Here is a 16,047-nt window from a genome sequence, read left to right as displayed (position 1 = left end):
ATGAATCTTTTAATCCAGCTTCTGGTTTAAAAATTGTTGCAAGACACTCTTTTTGACAATGTTTTTTTGTATGGGCGTTTTTATACCCCCCTTGCTACTTGGGAATGCAAAGGAGTGACGGGGGCCGGGACTTTGGCCCCAACACATTTGCTATCTATTATGCCTGGAAACAGGTGTAAAAGCGGAGTAAAGCTACTCCAATCAAAGGCGGGAGAAGGTTTTACTCCAGGCTTATGGACTGTCGGCAGAGTTCCTAATTTGTAACTAGTCCTAAGCCTCATCCCAAATTAGGCGCTTTATCTGCCAGTGTGAGGGGGAATCAAAGACTGGAGTCAAATGCTGTTAAAAGAGATAATGAGGAGATGGTCTGAAGATTTGATTATGTCCTCCTTGTTTGCTGTCCACCATACAGGGTCACTGAACCACCAGATACCACCATAAACCCTGACAGGGGAGCACTTACCGATACAGTTGTCCTTTTCCTTGAGCTGCATCTCTGCAATTAAAAAACCAAAACCAGATAAGGGCCGGTGACATAAATATAATATTATTTGCTTATGTGATTGCTATTCCTATGCGATGTGTGACAGTTACAGTGCATTCAGTCACCACTCCCTTTTTACTTTTTTAACATATTGTTATGTTGCAGCCTTGTGCTAACATTTAAAAAAGTTCAAATTTTCCCCATCGTTGTGCACTGAATGGGGGATTCATTCAGTGCAGAATGTTAAAAATCTCTACTAATTTATTCAAATGGAAAAACTTGCACTGACATAATTATTCAGCCCCTTTACTCGGGACTTAGTTGAAGCTCCTTTGGCAGCGATTCAAGCCTCCAGTCTTGGAGATGATGCCACAAGGTTTACACCCGGATTTGGTGATTTGCTTCTCTCCAGCTCTTTGAGGTTGGATGGGGACCGTCGGTGGACAGACATTTTTAGGTCTCTCCAGAGATGTGTCTTTGGGTTCAGGGCTCTGGCTGGGCAACTCAAGGACATTCACAGAGTTGTCCCTAAGACGCTCCTTTGTTGTCTTGGCTGTGTGCTTAGGGTCATTGTATTGTTCGAAGGTGAACCTTTAGCCCAGTCTGAGGTCTAGATCGCTCTAAATTGGGTTTTCACTAAGAATATCTCTATATTTTGCTCCATTTGGTTTCCCCTCCACCCTGACCAGTCTCCCTGTCCCCCCAGCATAATTCCGCCACCACCAAGCTTCAATGTAGAGATGGTATTGGGCAGGTGATGAGCAGTGCCTGGTTTCCTCCAAACTTAATGCTTAGAACTGGGACAAAAAAGGTCAAACTTACTTTTACCAGACCAGAGAATCTTATTTCTCACAGTCTGAGAGTCCTTTAGATGCCTTTTTGCAAACTTTTATGCGTCTATTACTGAAGATAGGCTTCTTTCTGTCCACACAGCCCAGATTGGTGGAATGCTGCAGTGATGGTTGACCTTCTGGAAGTGTCTTCCATCTGCAGTCACTGTGGAGCTCAGCCAGAGTGACTATTGGGTTCTTGGTCACCGCTATTACCAAGGCCCCTGTCCCCTGATTACTTAGATTGGTGGCTGGCCAGCTCTAGGAAGATTCCTGGTTGTTCCAAACTTCTTCCATGTAAGAATTATGGAGGCCACTGTGCTCTTGGGAGCTTTCAGTGCAGCAAAAAATGTTGTCCCCTTCTCCAGATCTGTGCCACCACACAATCCTGTCTCTGAGCTCTACAGGCAGTTCTTTCCTCCTTATGGGTCCTTATGTCCAGTCACCTGAATTTACCACAGGAGACTCCAATCAAGGTGCAGAAACATCTCAAAGATGATCAAGAGAAATAGCAGGCCCCAGAGCTAAACATCAAGTGTCATAGCAAAGGGTCTGAATATTTTGCAAACATTTCTAAACATTTCTAAAATTCTGTTTTCACGTTCTCATTATGGGGTATTTGAGTGCAGATTGATGGGGAAACCTTGATTTTTTTTATTTTATTTTAGCACAAGGAGCAACATAACAAAATGTGAAAAAAGTTAAAGGGTCTGAAGACTTTCTGAATGCACTGTACTTGATTTTAATAAATTATGTCTCTGGGGGTGCTGTGCATTGATGTCTAAGAAAAGAATATGCTGTCTGCGGTGGTGGTAAAAAACAGCAAGTGATGTATTGGATTGTAAATTGCAGTTGTTTGAAGGACGTATTCCCAAATGAACATCCTAATCATGTAGAGCTCTGCAAGAAGTGATATAGTTATAATATGGGCTCAGGAGGAAACAAAACATCTGCACAGGTAAAGGGGAATTTGTATTGTATGGGAAAATCATGTGTGTGTCTATATTACCGTGATTCCTTTTTCTCGAGTAGAAAAACCAAGCCATCCCAGCAGAAAGAGTGATGGTGACTATCAGGAGTAACCAGAAGACAATCGCCCAGGGTGAGGTTCGCGGAAACATTTCATCTGTATGACAAGTGATAGGAAAAGCAGGAAACAAGCATACAATGATAACTAACAAGTGCAAACGGAAACAGACAATACATTATCAGGGAGACTTACAGTATGAGGTTCTCACTTTTTTTTAAACTCTGCCCAGAAGTACGGGTCATACCCACATAATTATAATCGTGGTAGTAGATAAAAAGATTCGCCGCACTCACCGCTGTCTTGGGAATACTTCAATGCTTTATTTCATGCAAATTATAAAGAAGTTCGCAGGCTGGGGAGCGGAATGGCCCTTCAGTGTTGATCGGCGGTGACGGCCGTTTCGCGCGTAATTTGCGCTTCCTCGGACCGCTATGACACACACGCGCACAGCCATGCTATATATGGGCGTCCACCCGATCATCACTAAGGTAACAGGGAGACGCTCCCAAAGGTGCGCAACTGTGCAGTTAAAATCAAGCAACAAACAGGACAACCTGTGCGCACACAGCGCAGCAAAGTATTATAATCACGGCAAACGGTTACATTATATAAGTGGGGCATGAACATGTGTAGGAGCGCATAAAGACAGGGGAATGTTCATAGAAATACTGCCATGTCATTCTTATCATTCAGACCGTGCAGACCCATGGCGCTGGTTCTGATGATCCATCGGGCCTCCCGTTGCAGCAAGAGGCGGTGGCGATCACCACCCCTCGGGATGGGTCCCACGGCCTCAATACCAGCAAAAGAGAGGCTCGATGGATCCCCGCCATGGACTGCACGGACATGATCAATCAGGCGGGGTGAGCCCCGTCCCGTTCCAATGGAGCTCAAATGCTCCCGGACCCTTTCAAAAAGGGGTCTAATAGTCTTACCAATGTAAAACCTATGACATAGACTACAAAGGACGTACGGCAGGTAATAAAATCTTTAACCTTACGTGTGACCTCCCCAATACTTAACATTTTACTCTGTAAATTATGGGGGCAAAATGAGCAATTTCCACACTTGTAGTTCCCCTGCGGTTTTCTACTCTGCAGCCAATTAGTTTGTTTAGGTTGTCTCACCACACGATGGACCAATTTGTCTCTGAAACGTATTTATTGCAGAAGTACAACGCGTTTCGGGGAGTAGTTCCCCTTCATCAGGTACATAACACTGCAGTGTTATGTACCTGATGAAGGGGAACTACTCCCCGAAACGCGTTGTACTTCTGCAATAAATACGTTTTCTATTTACTATCACTATCTGGACTGGATTCTTGCGCCCTGGGATATTTTATCTTTTTACCTCTGTATGAATGATAAAAATGACATGGCAGTATTTCTATGAACATTCCCCTGTCTTTATGCGCTCCTACACATGTTCATGCCCCACTTATATAATGTAACCTTTTGCCGGGATTATGATACTTTGCTGCGCTGTGTGCGCACAGGTTGTCCTGTTTGTTGCTTGATTTTAACTGCACACTTGCGCACCTGTGGGAGCGCCTCCCTGTTACCTTAGTGATGATCGGGTGGACGCCCATATATAGCATGGCTGTGCGCGTGTGTGTCATAGCGGTCCGAGGAAGCGCAAATTACGCGCGAAACGGCCGTCACCGCCGATCAACACTGAAGGCCCATTCCGCTCCCCAGCCTGCGAAGTTCTTTATAATTTGCATGAAATAAAGCATTGAAGTATTCCCAAGACAGCGGTGAGTGCGGCAAATCTTTTTATCTACTACCACGATTATACCAAGTGTCTGCTTGAACTGCTTCGCTGAGCACCGCGCGAACCTGTCTGCACCTGCTGGGCCGTTGGTTGCTGCGTCTTGCAATACGGGGTGTTTGTGGGACGAATAGCAGCAGTGCCGCTGTTTCTTCTTCTCATTCTACACCTTGTACAACCCACATAATTATAGCCACCCTCTAGCCGACCAAAGAGTGATTGTTTTAAAGTGGTTGTACGGGATTATAAGAAAAATGCCCATGGTATAAAATAAAAAAAATAACAACTACTTACCAGTTAAACCCTATGGAGGGAACCACCGAAGCGGCAAGGTATTCAATTAGTAAGTAGTGGTTATTTCTGCAAAAATCCCAGATGCCCATTTAACAGTGCCAGCATAGTACCCCCAATAAGCAATACTGTCAGCAGTTTTCCCCCATTATCAGTATCACAGAGTATCTCATAGAAGTAAATGAGACATTTCTGGCTCCCTACAGCCACCACCAGAGGGGGCTCACCACATATTATTGTATACAGCTTCTAATGGGAGAAATAGAACTACGTGTGCTGCAGTCTCCCCCTACTGGTGACTGCTGTCTATGCCCTGCTCTACCTGGTGTGAGAGAGGCCTCCACTCTTTTGGGGGCTATCAGACAACCTGGAAGAGTAAACCAGTGCTCTAATCCCCACTTTGAAGGGATTTCCATGAATGGAATGTGATAAAATAAAAATATAACCAGAACTCACAGTAGCTGTTCAATCCCCCGCTGCTGTAGTGCCACCAATTTGGTGGTCACCAAGGGGCTTTGCTTAGTTGTCCTGTACTAATGGCATCACTTACTTTCATGACTGCTGCAGCCAGTCACTGATTTCAGAAATCACATGCCATATTTGCTAACGTTATTGCTAAGGTCAGTGATTGGCTGCAGTGGTCACATGGATGTTCCTGATGCATGACTGCAGGACAAATAAACAGAGACTGGCCTGGAAATACTAAAGCTTTGCCGCTGGTCATTAAAATTTTATCTTATTCCTTGGTTTTAGCCAATTTTTTTTATTCGAACAACCCCTTTGAAGCATAATCCCCCCTAATATCAAAATCCATCCAGCTTTTGTTTTATTATGAGTGATAACCAAATGGCCGACTTCTGAATGGTAGATCGACCAGGATGCATCATTGTTTATCGGGGTAGTTTTACTATTCAGCAATCTGGGTAACACAACCTCTGTAGGAGGGCTCTAATGATACCACATTGATCCCACAAAAATGCCCGAACAGAGTCGGGGGGTTATAATCATTTTGGGATGTTTTTAGAGGGGAAAAAAACTTTGCTATCAGATGCAAACCTGAGACTGTCACATATGATCCAATCTCTCTCGCAGTCACGGGATGTCTGAAGCCACAGTAGACCCGTCCCTCTGAGGAGTGGTTCAGAAGCATACGGCTCTTCACGCGGATCAGTTCGGTGTTGTCTGTGTCATTCTCTGGATCACTTGGTTTGAGGAGGACTCCATTTTCCATCTTCCAGAACATTGTGGGTCTTGGAAACCAACCATCAGAGGAACAGGAGATGACCACGGAGCTGCCCTGAAGAGCAACAGCTACAAGCGGTGGAGACCCCGACCCTGGGAGAAACAGAGGTTTAATTCACACTATTAGGTCTATGGTGCAGGACCTGAGCACTGCTCTCTGGACATTGTTTAACACTGTAAAGGTCTAGCCACACTGGACACCAGTACGAAACTGAATCATTGTCCTGAGGACAGCAATACAGTTGAATTTAGGAAGGCACATGCGCCCTCTGGCCAGATGCAGAAGTCCCTGATGCTTCTACATAAATTAATGAGAGCTTTAGATCTTTGTGTTCCTGGCTGGTGTCCATGAGGAGGCCTCGGGTGGTCCCCTGGACATCGGCCCCCTAGGAAATTTCCCTGTAGGGTCTATGGCCAGGATGCCCCTGCGGGACACTGCAAAATTTGATCTGTGTGCTGCAAATCCACATATTTTTACAGTACCAGTCAAATGCATGAGAGAGTTAAACAAAATCCACCCCGTGTAGCGTACATGCTGGTCTGCCAGTTGTTTCACTTTTCTTTTTATGCTTTGTCACAAAATGAGAAATTCCCCACCTCGTTTCCTGTTTTTGACAGACAATTACCAAATGTTTTTTAAAGCAAACTGACACTTTTAAAGGGGTTCTCAGAGGAACCCTTTTTGATATTGTCAGGCAGGGTGCAGGGATTTTAAAAAAAAAAGAATCACCTGTCACCGGCACTCCGGCGCTCTCTTTTCCTCTGTCTCTGGCCTCAACTGGATCGGACATGTGACATCTGCAGGATATTCAATATTCACAGCCGTAGCAGCGGTCACATGCCGTCCCTGCACACATCACCGCTGAGGAGCATCGATTGGCCGGCAGAGGTGACATGCATGTAGACAACATGTCACACAATTCCAGCCGCGTATGAACCAGAAGTGGAGGAGAAAGGAGTTTGACACTGGACAGGTTAGTCTAATTCCTGCACTCCACCTGGCAATATCTAAAGGGCTTCCCAATTTTGATGAACCCTTTAAGGAAGAACTCAACATTTCACCATTAAAATCGACATTGAATGTCGAGGTACGTTCTAAACACTTATATTGGTCTCTTTTTGCATAATATAACCAGAGAGCAGTGCGTTGTGGGAGCACAGAGTAACACAATTAGAGCTAAACTGTTAGTTCACGTCTGACCGTAGGGGTGAAGCAAAACCAATGTTTGTTTCCAATGGCAACCAGGAAATTCTAATTTGTAGAAATTCCTAAAAAAAAATATAAAGGCATGTTAGCAAGAATGAAGTGAAGCCCACACAATCATGTCTTGTAGTGGGCCCAAAGAACCCTGGTCTGATACTGCTTGCTAACACTGTAGTGTGTTTAGAGAGGTTCTCTCCACCCGTTAGGGCCATCTTTCCTGGGCCCGGTAGTAGCCATATGAGCTGGCTTGACACTATATACATTATCCATATGGTGAATTTAATTCAAGAAAGAAGTAACTTTAAGTAGCCATACATATTAGATGATTGTCATCTGAAACTGATGGTTTTGGTGGGATTGGCTGACCATCTAATGAGTATGAGAGAGTAGATGTCGGGGAAAGAAAGGGTCAGGTGTGTGTGCTTTTTATCAAGTCTGATCCTCTTTAAGTCCACAATTATCTGAAAGTGGCATATTCCACTCTCCCAAGCCACGTCGAGTGTATATGGGGGAGTTGGGAAAAATAGCTGTTGGCCAAATGACAGCTATTTAGGGCATATGGCCACCTTTTCTCCTCTGGTGACCTAGCAAAAGACCTTTCGGGTTGACCTTACTCTATTATATGGTTTATAGAGCAGCTTTATGGAGGGGGCTTATTGAACCCATCCATGGTTCACATATGGATGAAAGACTGACCCACAACATGGAGCTCCATGGAGTCATCTTCGTAGACCTTAGTTGTGCTGTTCTCCACCAAGCAGTGATATTTCCCAGAATCGGAAAGTTGGACATTATGTAGAAAAAGTGATAAATTCCCAGTGGTGGACCTCTCGTTCATGGATGCCCGGCCCCGGTAACGTGGGCTCTGTTGCTGCCGACCCTCGGTTCCATCTTTTAACAAAAAGACTATATTGGTAAAGAGTTTGTGGAACCATCGCACTTCCAGCCCAGCTTCGGCCAGCCTTGGGGTGAGGATACATGGCAAGAGAATGTCCGATCCCACCTCTGCCACCAACTCTTTAACTGGAGCGTGTACCAGAAACTGACCTGTAATAGACAGAAAGAGGGACGCAATTACCGAGGTATGATACAGGAAAGGACCTTCAACCCTCTCTGGGGGGCAGTGTGTGACACAGTTCCAGAGTATAATGAAGGGTTAACTAAAGGGGGACCACAGATGTAAAGGGGGACCACAGATGTGAAGGGGATTTTTTTTTTTTTTTCACCACTTTTCCAAAAATTGGGAGGGGTTAACGAGAAGGACCAGGCCTCTGATGTATTTTTATCATCATCATGGGGGCAGGAATGGGACATCAGGGGGCAGGTGGATACATACAAAGCATTATACATGGGTGTGTTCACTCCAAGTATCACACATGATAGGCTTAGATACTTCAGCTATGCAGACTGGGATTAGATACACAGCTCATCAGACAGTATCCCACATGATATGCTTAGGCTAAGTTCACACATGCGATGAGAACTCCGGCAGCCTGATCTGACATTGCCGGATAGGGCTGTGCACAATGGATCCCCATTGACTATAATAGGATCCGTTGGTGATCTGGCCGCTTTCGGCCCTGACAATGAATTCTGGCTTTCGTCCCCAAAAAAATCCTCCATGCAGGATTTAATGATAATGGATGTAGCTGCTTGTTTGTAAGAGGGGATGTATACACCGGATAGGTAATACAATGCTCCATATAACTCTGGGGAATGGCAGTCCTGGTCTACTCTCATTTCATGATATTTGTAGTTGAATAGAAATCAACAATCCCCGTACATGAGATTATTGGTGCCAGTCCGCCCGCTTGTTACACCCGGTTCCATTCTGCTGTCATGGCATTGGCAGACATGAGAGCGACAAAGCTGCGGGTGCCATGTATGGGTGACATCAGGTATAATAAATGCCCAGTTACATCTTGGGTTATTAAAGGGGAATTCTACCTTTAGTTTAATTGAGACAATGATATTGAAGGGCGCCTGTGATCCCCAAAATGTCCTGGAATAAAGGGACCATGTCTGGCTACTGCTGTGCTGCTCCAGTGCACTTGATCGGACCCCCATTGATCTGAAATTGATGGCATATCCTAAAGATCATGAGTATTAAAGTCCAGGAAAACCCCTTATGGATTTATGGTGATTGCTAGCCTTCAGTGCCCGGGAAGCTGAAGGGGCACTACTACCAACAGTCCTGAATCTGCCAGGATTGTCCCTCATTTTCAGATGCAATCCTGGCAAATCCTGCTTGCCCCAGGCCAAAATAGGGGTCCCCATAAATGGGGGTTCCGGGGTGGGCTTGGCCATTGTCTGGTGGCCCCCTTAAATGCCTTGCATTTACCAACCAAAATATCATTAAGTATGCACACCCCTAAGGCCTCATGCACACGGCCGTTGTTTGGGTCCGCATCCGAGCCGCCGTTTTTGCGGACCCATTCACTTCACACTCTTTCCGCATCCGTTGCTCCGTTCCATGGCCCCACAAAAAAAAAAATAGAACATGTCCTATTCTTGTCCGTTTTCTACAATCGGCCGCCCGTTCCGCAAATTGCAGAAGGCACACAGGTGGCTTTCCGTTTTTTTGCGGACCGCAAAAAAACTGAACGGTCGTGTGCATGAGGCCTAAGGCCGGTTCTGGAGATATGTGCTATTTTTATTTTTTCTGCACTTATATAGCACTGCTCTATTCCGCAGCGCTTTACAGGCGTTATCATCAATGGGGCTCACAATCTAAGTCGCTATAAAGTAGGGATCAGCCTGAAAAGAAAACAGAGAAAAATAGCTCAGTATAAAGGATGACGCAGCTGCAGGACTTGTTACAATGTATCGGATCCCACGAACCCTCCAGCTTTGCGCGGGATTCGCATTCAGTTTCGGCATGTAAAAAAAATGTCGCCAGCACAGAAATCTGGAAGACAGTGAGGAACTGCTGGACAGGACTGGGGGCCGCCAAATCAAACGCAAACAAGGAGTTACAGATTTACCCTACTCGGCAAAGCAGAGCTGATGGGGTGTGCAGCCTCTGCCCACTGTGGAAGGCGAGATTACCTGACGCCGCCGGGACCAGGAGCAGAACCAGAGAGGTGAGCAGCTTCTCCATTCCTCGTCTTTACCATGCAGCACAGTGTCACCCTTTCTGGAACTCTTCCACCTTCCTCGTCCCCCTCCCTGCTCCCCGGCCGCCGCCGCCTCTCACGCCCTTTATTTAATTCTGTCAGTCTGATTTCCTCAAACAGAAGAACCACATGACCAGAGTCTTGCAACAGAGACCGAAATCGCAGACACATGATGAATAGGGAGAGCTGACGGAAGGAGCAGGGGCTGAGGAAAGCTGGGAAGATGGAGCCTCCCTTCTTGTTTTCTATTCTGACCCTCGTGGCTGCTGCCGTGTCAGGTACAGTAATCTATACAGAAGCGTAGACCGATATATCAGGGGACGGCATTGGCAGTCATTTCCCTGAATCATAGTTGCTTCCTTTGCAAGCAAGAGTCATGAAGGCTTCCCTCACACACAGATTTGCTCTTTGCAATTTTTTGTTTTTTTTACTGCCGTGGACCCCTTGCGTTTTTTATGGCTTTAAGTGGAGTTTTCTTGAAAACGAATTTGGGGGTGACATTTTTTTCAGGCTTTTTTTTCTCTACAGCAATAGCCAAAAAATATTCATGTGTCCTGAATTTATTAATCCCCATAAACATTCAGCTAACATCTGGAGCTGGCGTTTCAAAAACCGCAAATCTGCAGAAAACGCCACTAAAAACGTATGTGTGCATCCACCCTATCAGCATATTTACGCATTGCATATTATGTGCAGACTTTCTGTGTATGGAACATTTACAGCATAAGGCCTCCTGCACACGACCGTATGGCTTTTTCAGTGTTTTGCGGTCCGTTTTTCACGGATCTGTTGTTCCGTTTTTATTTTTTTCGGCGTGTTTCCGTCTCTGTTCCGTTTTTCCGTATGGCATATGCAGTATACAGTAATTACATAGATAAAATTGGGCTGGGCATAACATTTTCAATAGATGGTTCCGCAAAAAACGGAACGGAAACGGAAGACGTACGGATGCATTTCCGTAGGTGTTCCGTTTTTTTGTGGACCCATTGACTTGAATGGAGCCACGGAACATGATTTGCGGGCAATAATAGGACATGTTCTATCTTTAAATGGAACGGAAAAACGGAAATACTGAAACGGAATGCATACGGAGTACATTCAGTTTTTTTTGCGGAACCATTGAAATAAATGGTTCTGTATACGGACCGTATACGGAACGCAAAAAAAACGGCCAGTAAACGGGGGAAAAAAACGGTCGTGTGCAGGAGGCCTAAGGATTCATGCCTCATGTACACAACCGTAGCAGGTCCCTGCCCGTACTGCCGCCCATAAACAGCTGGTCCGCAAAATACGGACATCGGCCGTGTGCACATCGCATCACTGATGCGGACCCATTCACTTGCGGTGCGGACCGTCGGATGTGGATCACTGACCCCATTCAACCCCATTCAGCTGACACGCAGTCGTGTACGTGAGGCCTAATACAGAATTAGCTAAGTAAATGAGAGTGTACTACAATTTGAAGAAACCTCAAAGGTGACATACAGTGCTCAAAGAGCCTCTATCCGCATAATCAACCCTATTAATCCAAGCAGACTGTCTGGTGAGGTTGATAATGCTGGTTAAAATTAAACCTTTCTTTTGTCTGTATGTTAAACAGCTACAAAGATATCTGTGTTTGATTCATATGCAAATGAGCAGATTGGAGCTCCAAGGGGTGGAGCTGAATCCTTGGAGCTATGGTTTTGTAACACCCATGTGCTTCCCTCCCCTTGATTGACAGGGTTAGGGTTAGGGTTAGGGCTAGACATCACCATGCTGAGGGCAGATTTGTGTAGTAACATGTACATATCATACAAACTACTTACTATAGCCTTACCATGTTAAGTATAGAGGTTTTCTATATTTAGAAAGCTAATACATATTAGTGTTTTTTTCCATAGGTACAATATATGATTATGAAAACACCAGTAATATGTTCTAGCTTTCTAACCTCTATTCTTTAAATGGTAAGGCTATAGCCTTTTATTATGGCTTAAATGAGGGAGAAAAATCTAGAAGTCTCACCTGTGAATAAACCAATAATATGTGTTAGCTATGTAAGTATAGAAAGCCTATATTGTCAACATGGTAATGCTAAAGTAAGTAGTGTATATGTGATATGTACATGCTAGGACACAGCTATTTATTATGCAGACAAAAGACAGGTACTGTATTGTTTTAATCAGCGTGATCAAACCTACCGTGCAGTATACCTCTTTTTATAGGGTTGATCATGCTGACAGAGGAGTCACTGGAAATGTCAGACTGTTTAGTCCATTGATACAAACAATAGTCCCAAATATGGTTTATCTTGTTGACAGAGGCTCTTGAAATAATATGACCATAATGTATCTAAATAGTACGAAACAACAGTGCTTTTCATTGCCAACCAACTACTGCCCTGCACTGTCTGTGCTCTTTGTTGTCCATGTTACAGTTTGATAGAGGGCCACGGTAAGCAGCAGTACTGCCAAGTCCTGTCAGAGTAGCTGGGCAGCAGCAATGATAGTTTCCTGGCCGCTAGCTTGCAGGAAGAGTTGCCAGCCTTAGCGCAGTCCCAGGAAGATCCTAACAGTGATGTAGGTGTGCGCTGTGTGGTGCTGAAGGGCTCTGCCCCAACAGTAGGAGGAGGGGGCAAAAGTTAGACCTTATGAGGAGCCTGGGGATACTGTGTCTGTAACCACCAAGCATTTGTGCCACTTCATGTTCCTGTAACCACCAAGCATTTGTGCCACTTCATGTTCCTGTAACCACCAAGCATTTGTGCCACTTTGTGTGCCTGTAACCACCAAGCATTTGTGCCACTTCATGTTCCTGTAACCACCAAGCATTTTTGCCCTCTTTGTGTGCCTGTAACCACCAAGCATTTGTGCCACTTCATGTTCCTGTAACCACCAAGCATTTTTGCCCCTTTGTGTGCCTGTAACCACCAAGCATTTGTGCCACTTCATGTTCCTGTAACCACCAAGCATTTTTGCCCTCTTTGTGTGCCTGTAACCACCAAGCATTTGTGCCACTTCATGTTCCTGTAGCCACCAAGCATTTGTGGCACTTCATGTTCCTGTAACCACCAAGCATTTTTGCCCTCTTTGTGTGCCTGTAACCACAAAGCATTTGTGCCACTTCATGTTCCTGTAACCACCAAGCATTTTTGCCCTCTTTGTGTGCCTGTAACCACCAAGCATTTGTGCCACTTCATGTTCCTGTAATCACCAAGCATTTGTGGCACTTCGTGTTCCTGTAACCACCAAGCATTTTTGCCCTCTTTGTGTGCCTGTAACCACCAAGCATTTGTGCCACTTCATGTTCCTGTAACCACCAAGCATTTTTGCCCCTTTGTGTGCATGTAACCACCAAGCATTTGTGCCACTTCATGCTCCTGTAACCACCAAGCATTTGTGGCACTTCGTGTTCCTGTAACCACCAAGCATTTTTGCCCTCTTTGTGTGCCTGTAACCACCAAGTATTTGTGCCACTGTTGTGAGGAAAGTAAGGTCTTAATGGGAAACCCTAACTACGACTTACACACCAGATTCTAGATTTAATGATGTGAAAGACTGATATAAAATATACAAAGCTTTTGGTTGCAATGGTTGTTGCTCAATGTGGTGCCACCAGTAAACAACCATTAAAGCTGGGATCCGATATAGAAAACCCCTAAACTCCCCTTTAAAAAGCTGTCCACGAAGTCTCTGCTTCCTGTGGGTCCAGTAGTGATTTCCTCTTTAATCATTGCAGTTTTTTTTTTAAAGCTATGATATTAGAAAACCATGGTTGCACCATCTTTGTTCATAGGTTGTGTCAATGTGTTTTCTTTAATTTCATGCAACCTTTTTCTGTGCGTGCCATGTCAGCTTGCTTGTTATCTGTAACCCTGAAGCCACACACGGGGAAACTCCAGGCCGTGGTCAGTGGTTTTTACTATTGGCTTTTGAATTGTTACTAAAAAATGTTGTATCTATGGAGTCACAACAACTTCCTGTATGTGCTGTAGGGGAAAGTTAACGTTGCTGGCACAGAAAGCAGAAATTCAGCTACCGAGTTGCTCCCATGGCGTTCACAGGTGCCACTGTTCCGTGTGTATATTTGTGGTCACTTCTGACAGTTCACTGTTCGGTGCACACGTGCAGGCTATTTATGGGAGCGATTTTGGGGCATTCCTCGCAATTCGCTGGTGTCACTGTTCCCATGTGCATGCTTCGGTTTCTTCAGGGTGTGAACGGTACCATTGTGTTTTGCATCCTATTCCCTGTTCCCTGAGTTAGGCCTCTTTCACACGACCGTATGGCTATGGCCTCATGCACACGACCGTTGTTTGGGTCTGCATCCGAGCCTCCGGGTGCTATCCGCATCCGTGGCTCCGTTCCGCGGCCCCGTTAAAAAAATATAACATGTCCTATTCTTGTCCGGGCTTTGCGGACAAGAATAGGCATTTATATTGCCGGTGCCAGTTCCGTTCCTGAAACTGCGGAAGGCAACACGGGCGGCTTCCGTTTTTTGCAGATCCGCGGTTTGCGAAACTCAAAAAGCGGCACGGCCGTGTCCATGAGGCCTCATGCACACGACCGTTGTTTTATTCCGTGTCCGTTGTTCAGTTTTTTGTGATTTTCTGCGGACCCATTGACTCCAAAAATAAAGGAAGACACGCGGAAACAAAAACGGAAACAGATCACGGAACAACAGAACCCCATTTTGCGGAACGGAACACAACAATGGTCGTGTGCATGAGGCCTGAGGCCTATTTCAGTGTTTTGCTGTCCATTTTTCACGGATCCGTTGTTCCATTTTTTTGTTTCCGTTTCCATTCCGTTTTTCCGTTCCGATTTTCGATATGGCATATACAGTATACAGTAATTACATAGAAAAAATTGGGCTGGGCATAACATTTTCAATAGACGGTTCCGCAAAAACGGAATGGATACGGAAGACATACGGATGCATTTCTGTATGTGTTCTGTTTTTTTTGCGGACCCATTGACTTGAATGGAGCCACGGAACGTGATTTGCGGGCAATAATAGGACATGTTCTATCTTTCAACAGAACGGAAATACGGAAACGGAATGCATACGGAGTACATTCCTCTTTTTTTGCGGAACCATTGAAATGAATGGTTCTGTATACGGAACGCAAAAAACGGCCCGCAGAACGAAAAAAAAAACGGTAGTGTGAAAGAGGCCTTAATTGGCTTCATTTATCAAAACTGCCTAAGGCTAAAATTGTCTTACTTGCCCATAGCAACCAATCAAATCTCAGCTATAATTTTTTTCAGAGCTGTTCGGGTACTAAGGGCAACTAAGACAGTTTTACTGTTAGACAGTTTTGATAAATGAGACCCAATGGGGCACATTTATCAAGCTACAGTTAGACGGACGTATTTGTTACATCTGTCGGTCAGCACTTGATGAATTAGACTAGACGTATTGTTATTAGTCTGACCTCTGGTGGTTCTTTTTCAGTTAGACAGGATCATATTCACCTAGACTGGTCTAATTACTATGCACATGAAAAAAAAGGGGCAAATGAGCTGTGAAAAGTCGCATGTCTCACTTTTAATACAAAAAAGTCATACTTCACCACTCAAAACAAACAAAAAAAAAGTGCGCCAGCCCTGGGGTGGAGTAGAAATTAGACCGTTCTTGCCACAAATTAAGGCATAAAAAAGACACACCTATATAATTAGACATAACCAGAACCAAGAAAACCGCAATAAGACTGCACTTCCAATTATATAAAATACATAGTACAATGTTATTATCGAGGAAAAACACAAACAGCACTTTAAAAATTGCATACAATAAATAGTGGTAAAACCAGCCACAGACAAAAAGCTCACCACAAAGGACCAAACATAAAAAAGTCAGGGACAATACAAAAACAAATCAAATAGTAGAATTATAATGATAATGCAACATCAATAAATATGAGAAAATATCTGCAAAAAAAAATAGGTTCCAAACTAGAAAGTGAGCATTGTCAAACAGACTGCCCCATATGCAGGGGCGTAACTACCATAGCGGCAGACCGGCGACTGCTACGGGGCCCAGGGCAAGAGGGGCCCAGTCTTAGGCCTCATGCACACGGCCGTTTTTTTCCCCCG

At 44.7% G+C, this 16,047-nt stretch overlaps 2 protein-coding genes across 4 annotated transcripts in view; one reads left to right on the top strand and one right to left on the bottom strand.

The window, feature by feature from the left end:
* Positions 1 to 10,059, bottom strand: part of LOC120977907 (butyrophilin subfamily 1 member A1-like) — a 32,635-nt gene extending 22,576 nt beyond the window's left edge. The window contains exons 1-5 of the mRNA XM_040406066.1: positions 9,900 to 10,059; positions 7,548 to 7,898; positions 5,462 to 5,740; positions 2,324 to 2,440; positions 464 to 496 (exon numbers count right to left, since the gene is read on the bottom strand). Of these exons, the coding sequence (XP_040262000.1) occupies positions 464 to 496; positions 2,324 to 2,440; positions 5,462 to 5,740; positions 7,548 to 7,898; positions 9,900 to 9,951 (832 nt within the window). The 5' untranslated portion in view covers positions 9,952 to 10,059. The remainder of the gene's footprint in view (positions 1 to 463; positions 497 to 2,323; positions 2,441 to 5,461; positions 5,741 to 7,547; positions 7,899 to 9,899) is intronic.
* Positions 9,866 to 16,047, top strand: part of LOC120977908 (butyrophilin subfamily 1 member A1-like) — a 63,034-nt gene continuing 56,852 nt past the window's right edge. Inside the window, exons 1-2 of one of the 3 annotated variants that reach the window (XM_040406067.1) lie at positions 9,892 to 9,934; positions 10,088 to 10,245. In XM_040406067.1, coding sequence (XP_040262001.1) covers positions 10,191 to 10,245 — 55 coding nt within the window. In that variant the 5' untranslated portion in view covers positions 9,892 to 9,934; positions 10,088 to 10,190. Of the gene's footprint in view, positions 9,935 to 10,069; positions 10,246 to 16,047 lie in introns of all 3 variants that reach the window. The other 2 variants (XM_040406068.1, XM_040406070.1) reach the window with 2 other exon arrangements.

This window comes from Bufo bufo, chromosome 8 (assembly GCF_905171765.1).
Source record: "Bufo bufo chromosome 8, aBufBuf1.1, whole genome shotgun sequence".
Lineage (NCBI taxonomy): Eukaryota > Metazoa > Chordata > Amphibia > Anura > Bufonidae > Bufo > Bufo bufo.
Note: the sequence above shows the minus strand (reverse complement) of the source record. Positions and strands in the feature narration are given on the sequence as shown.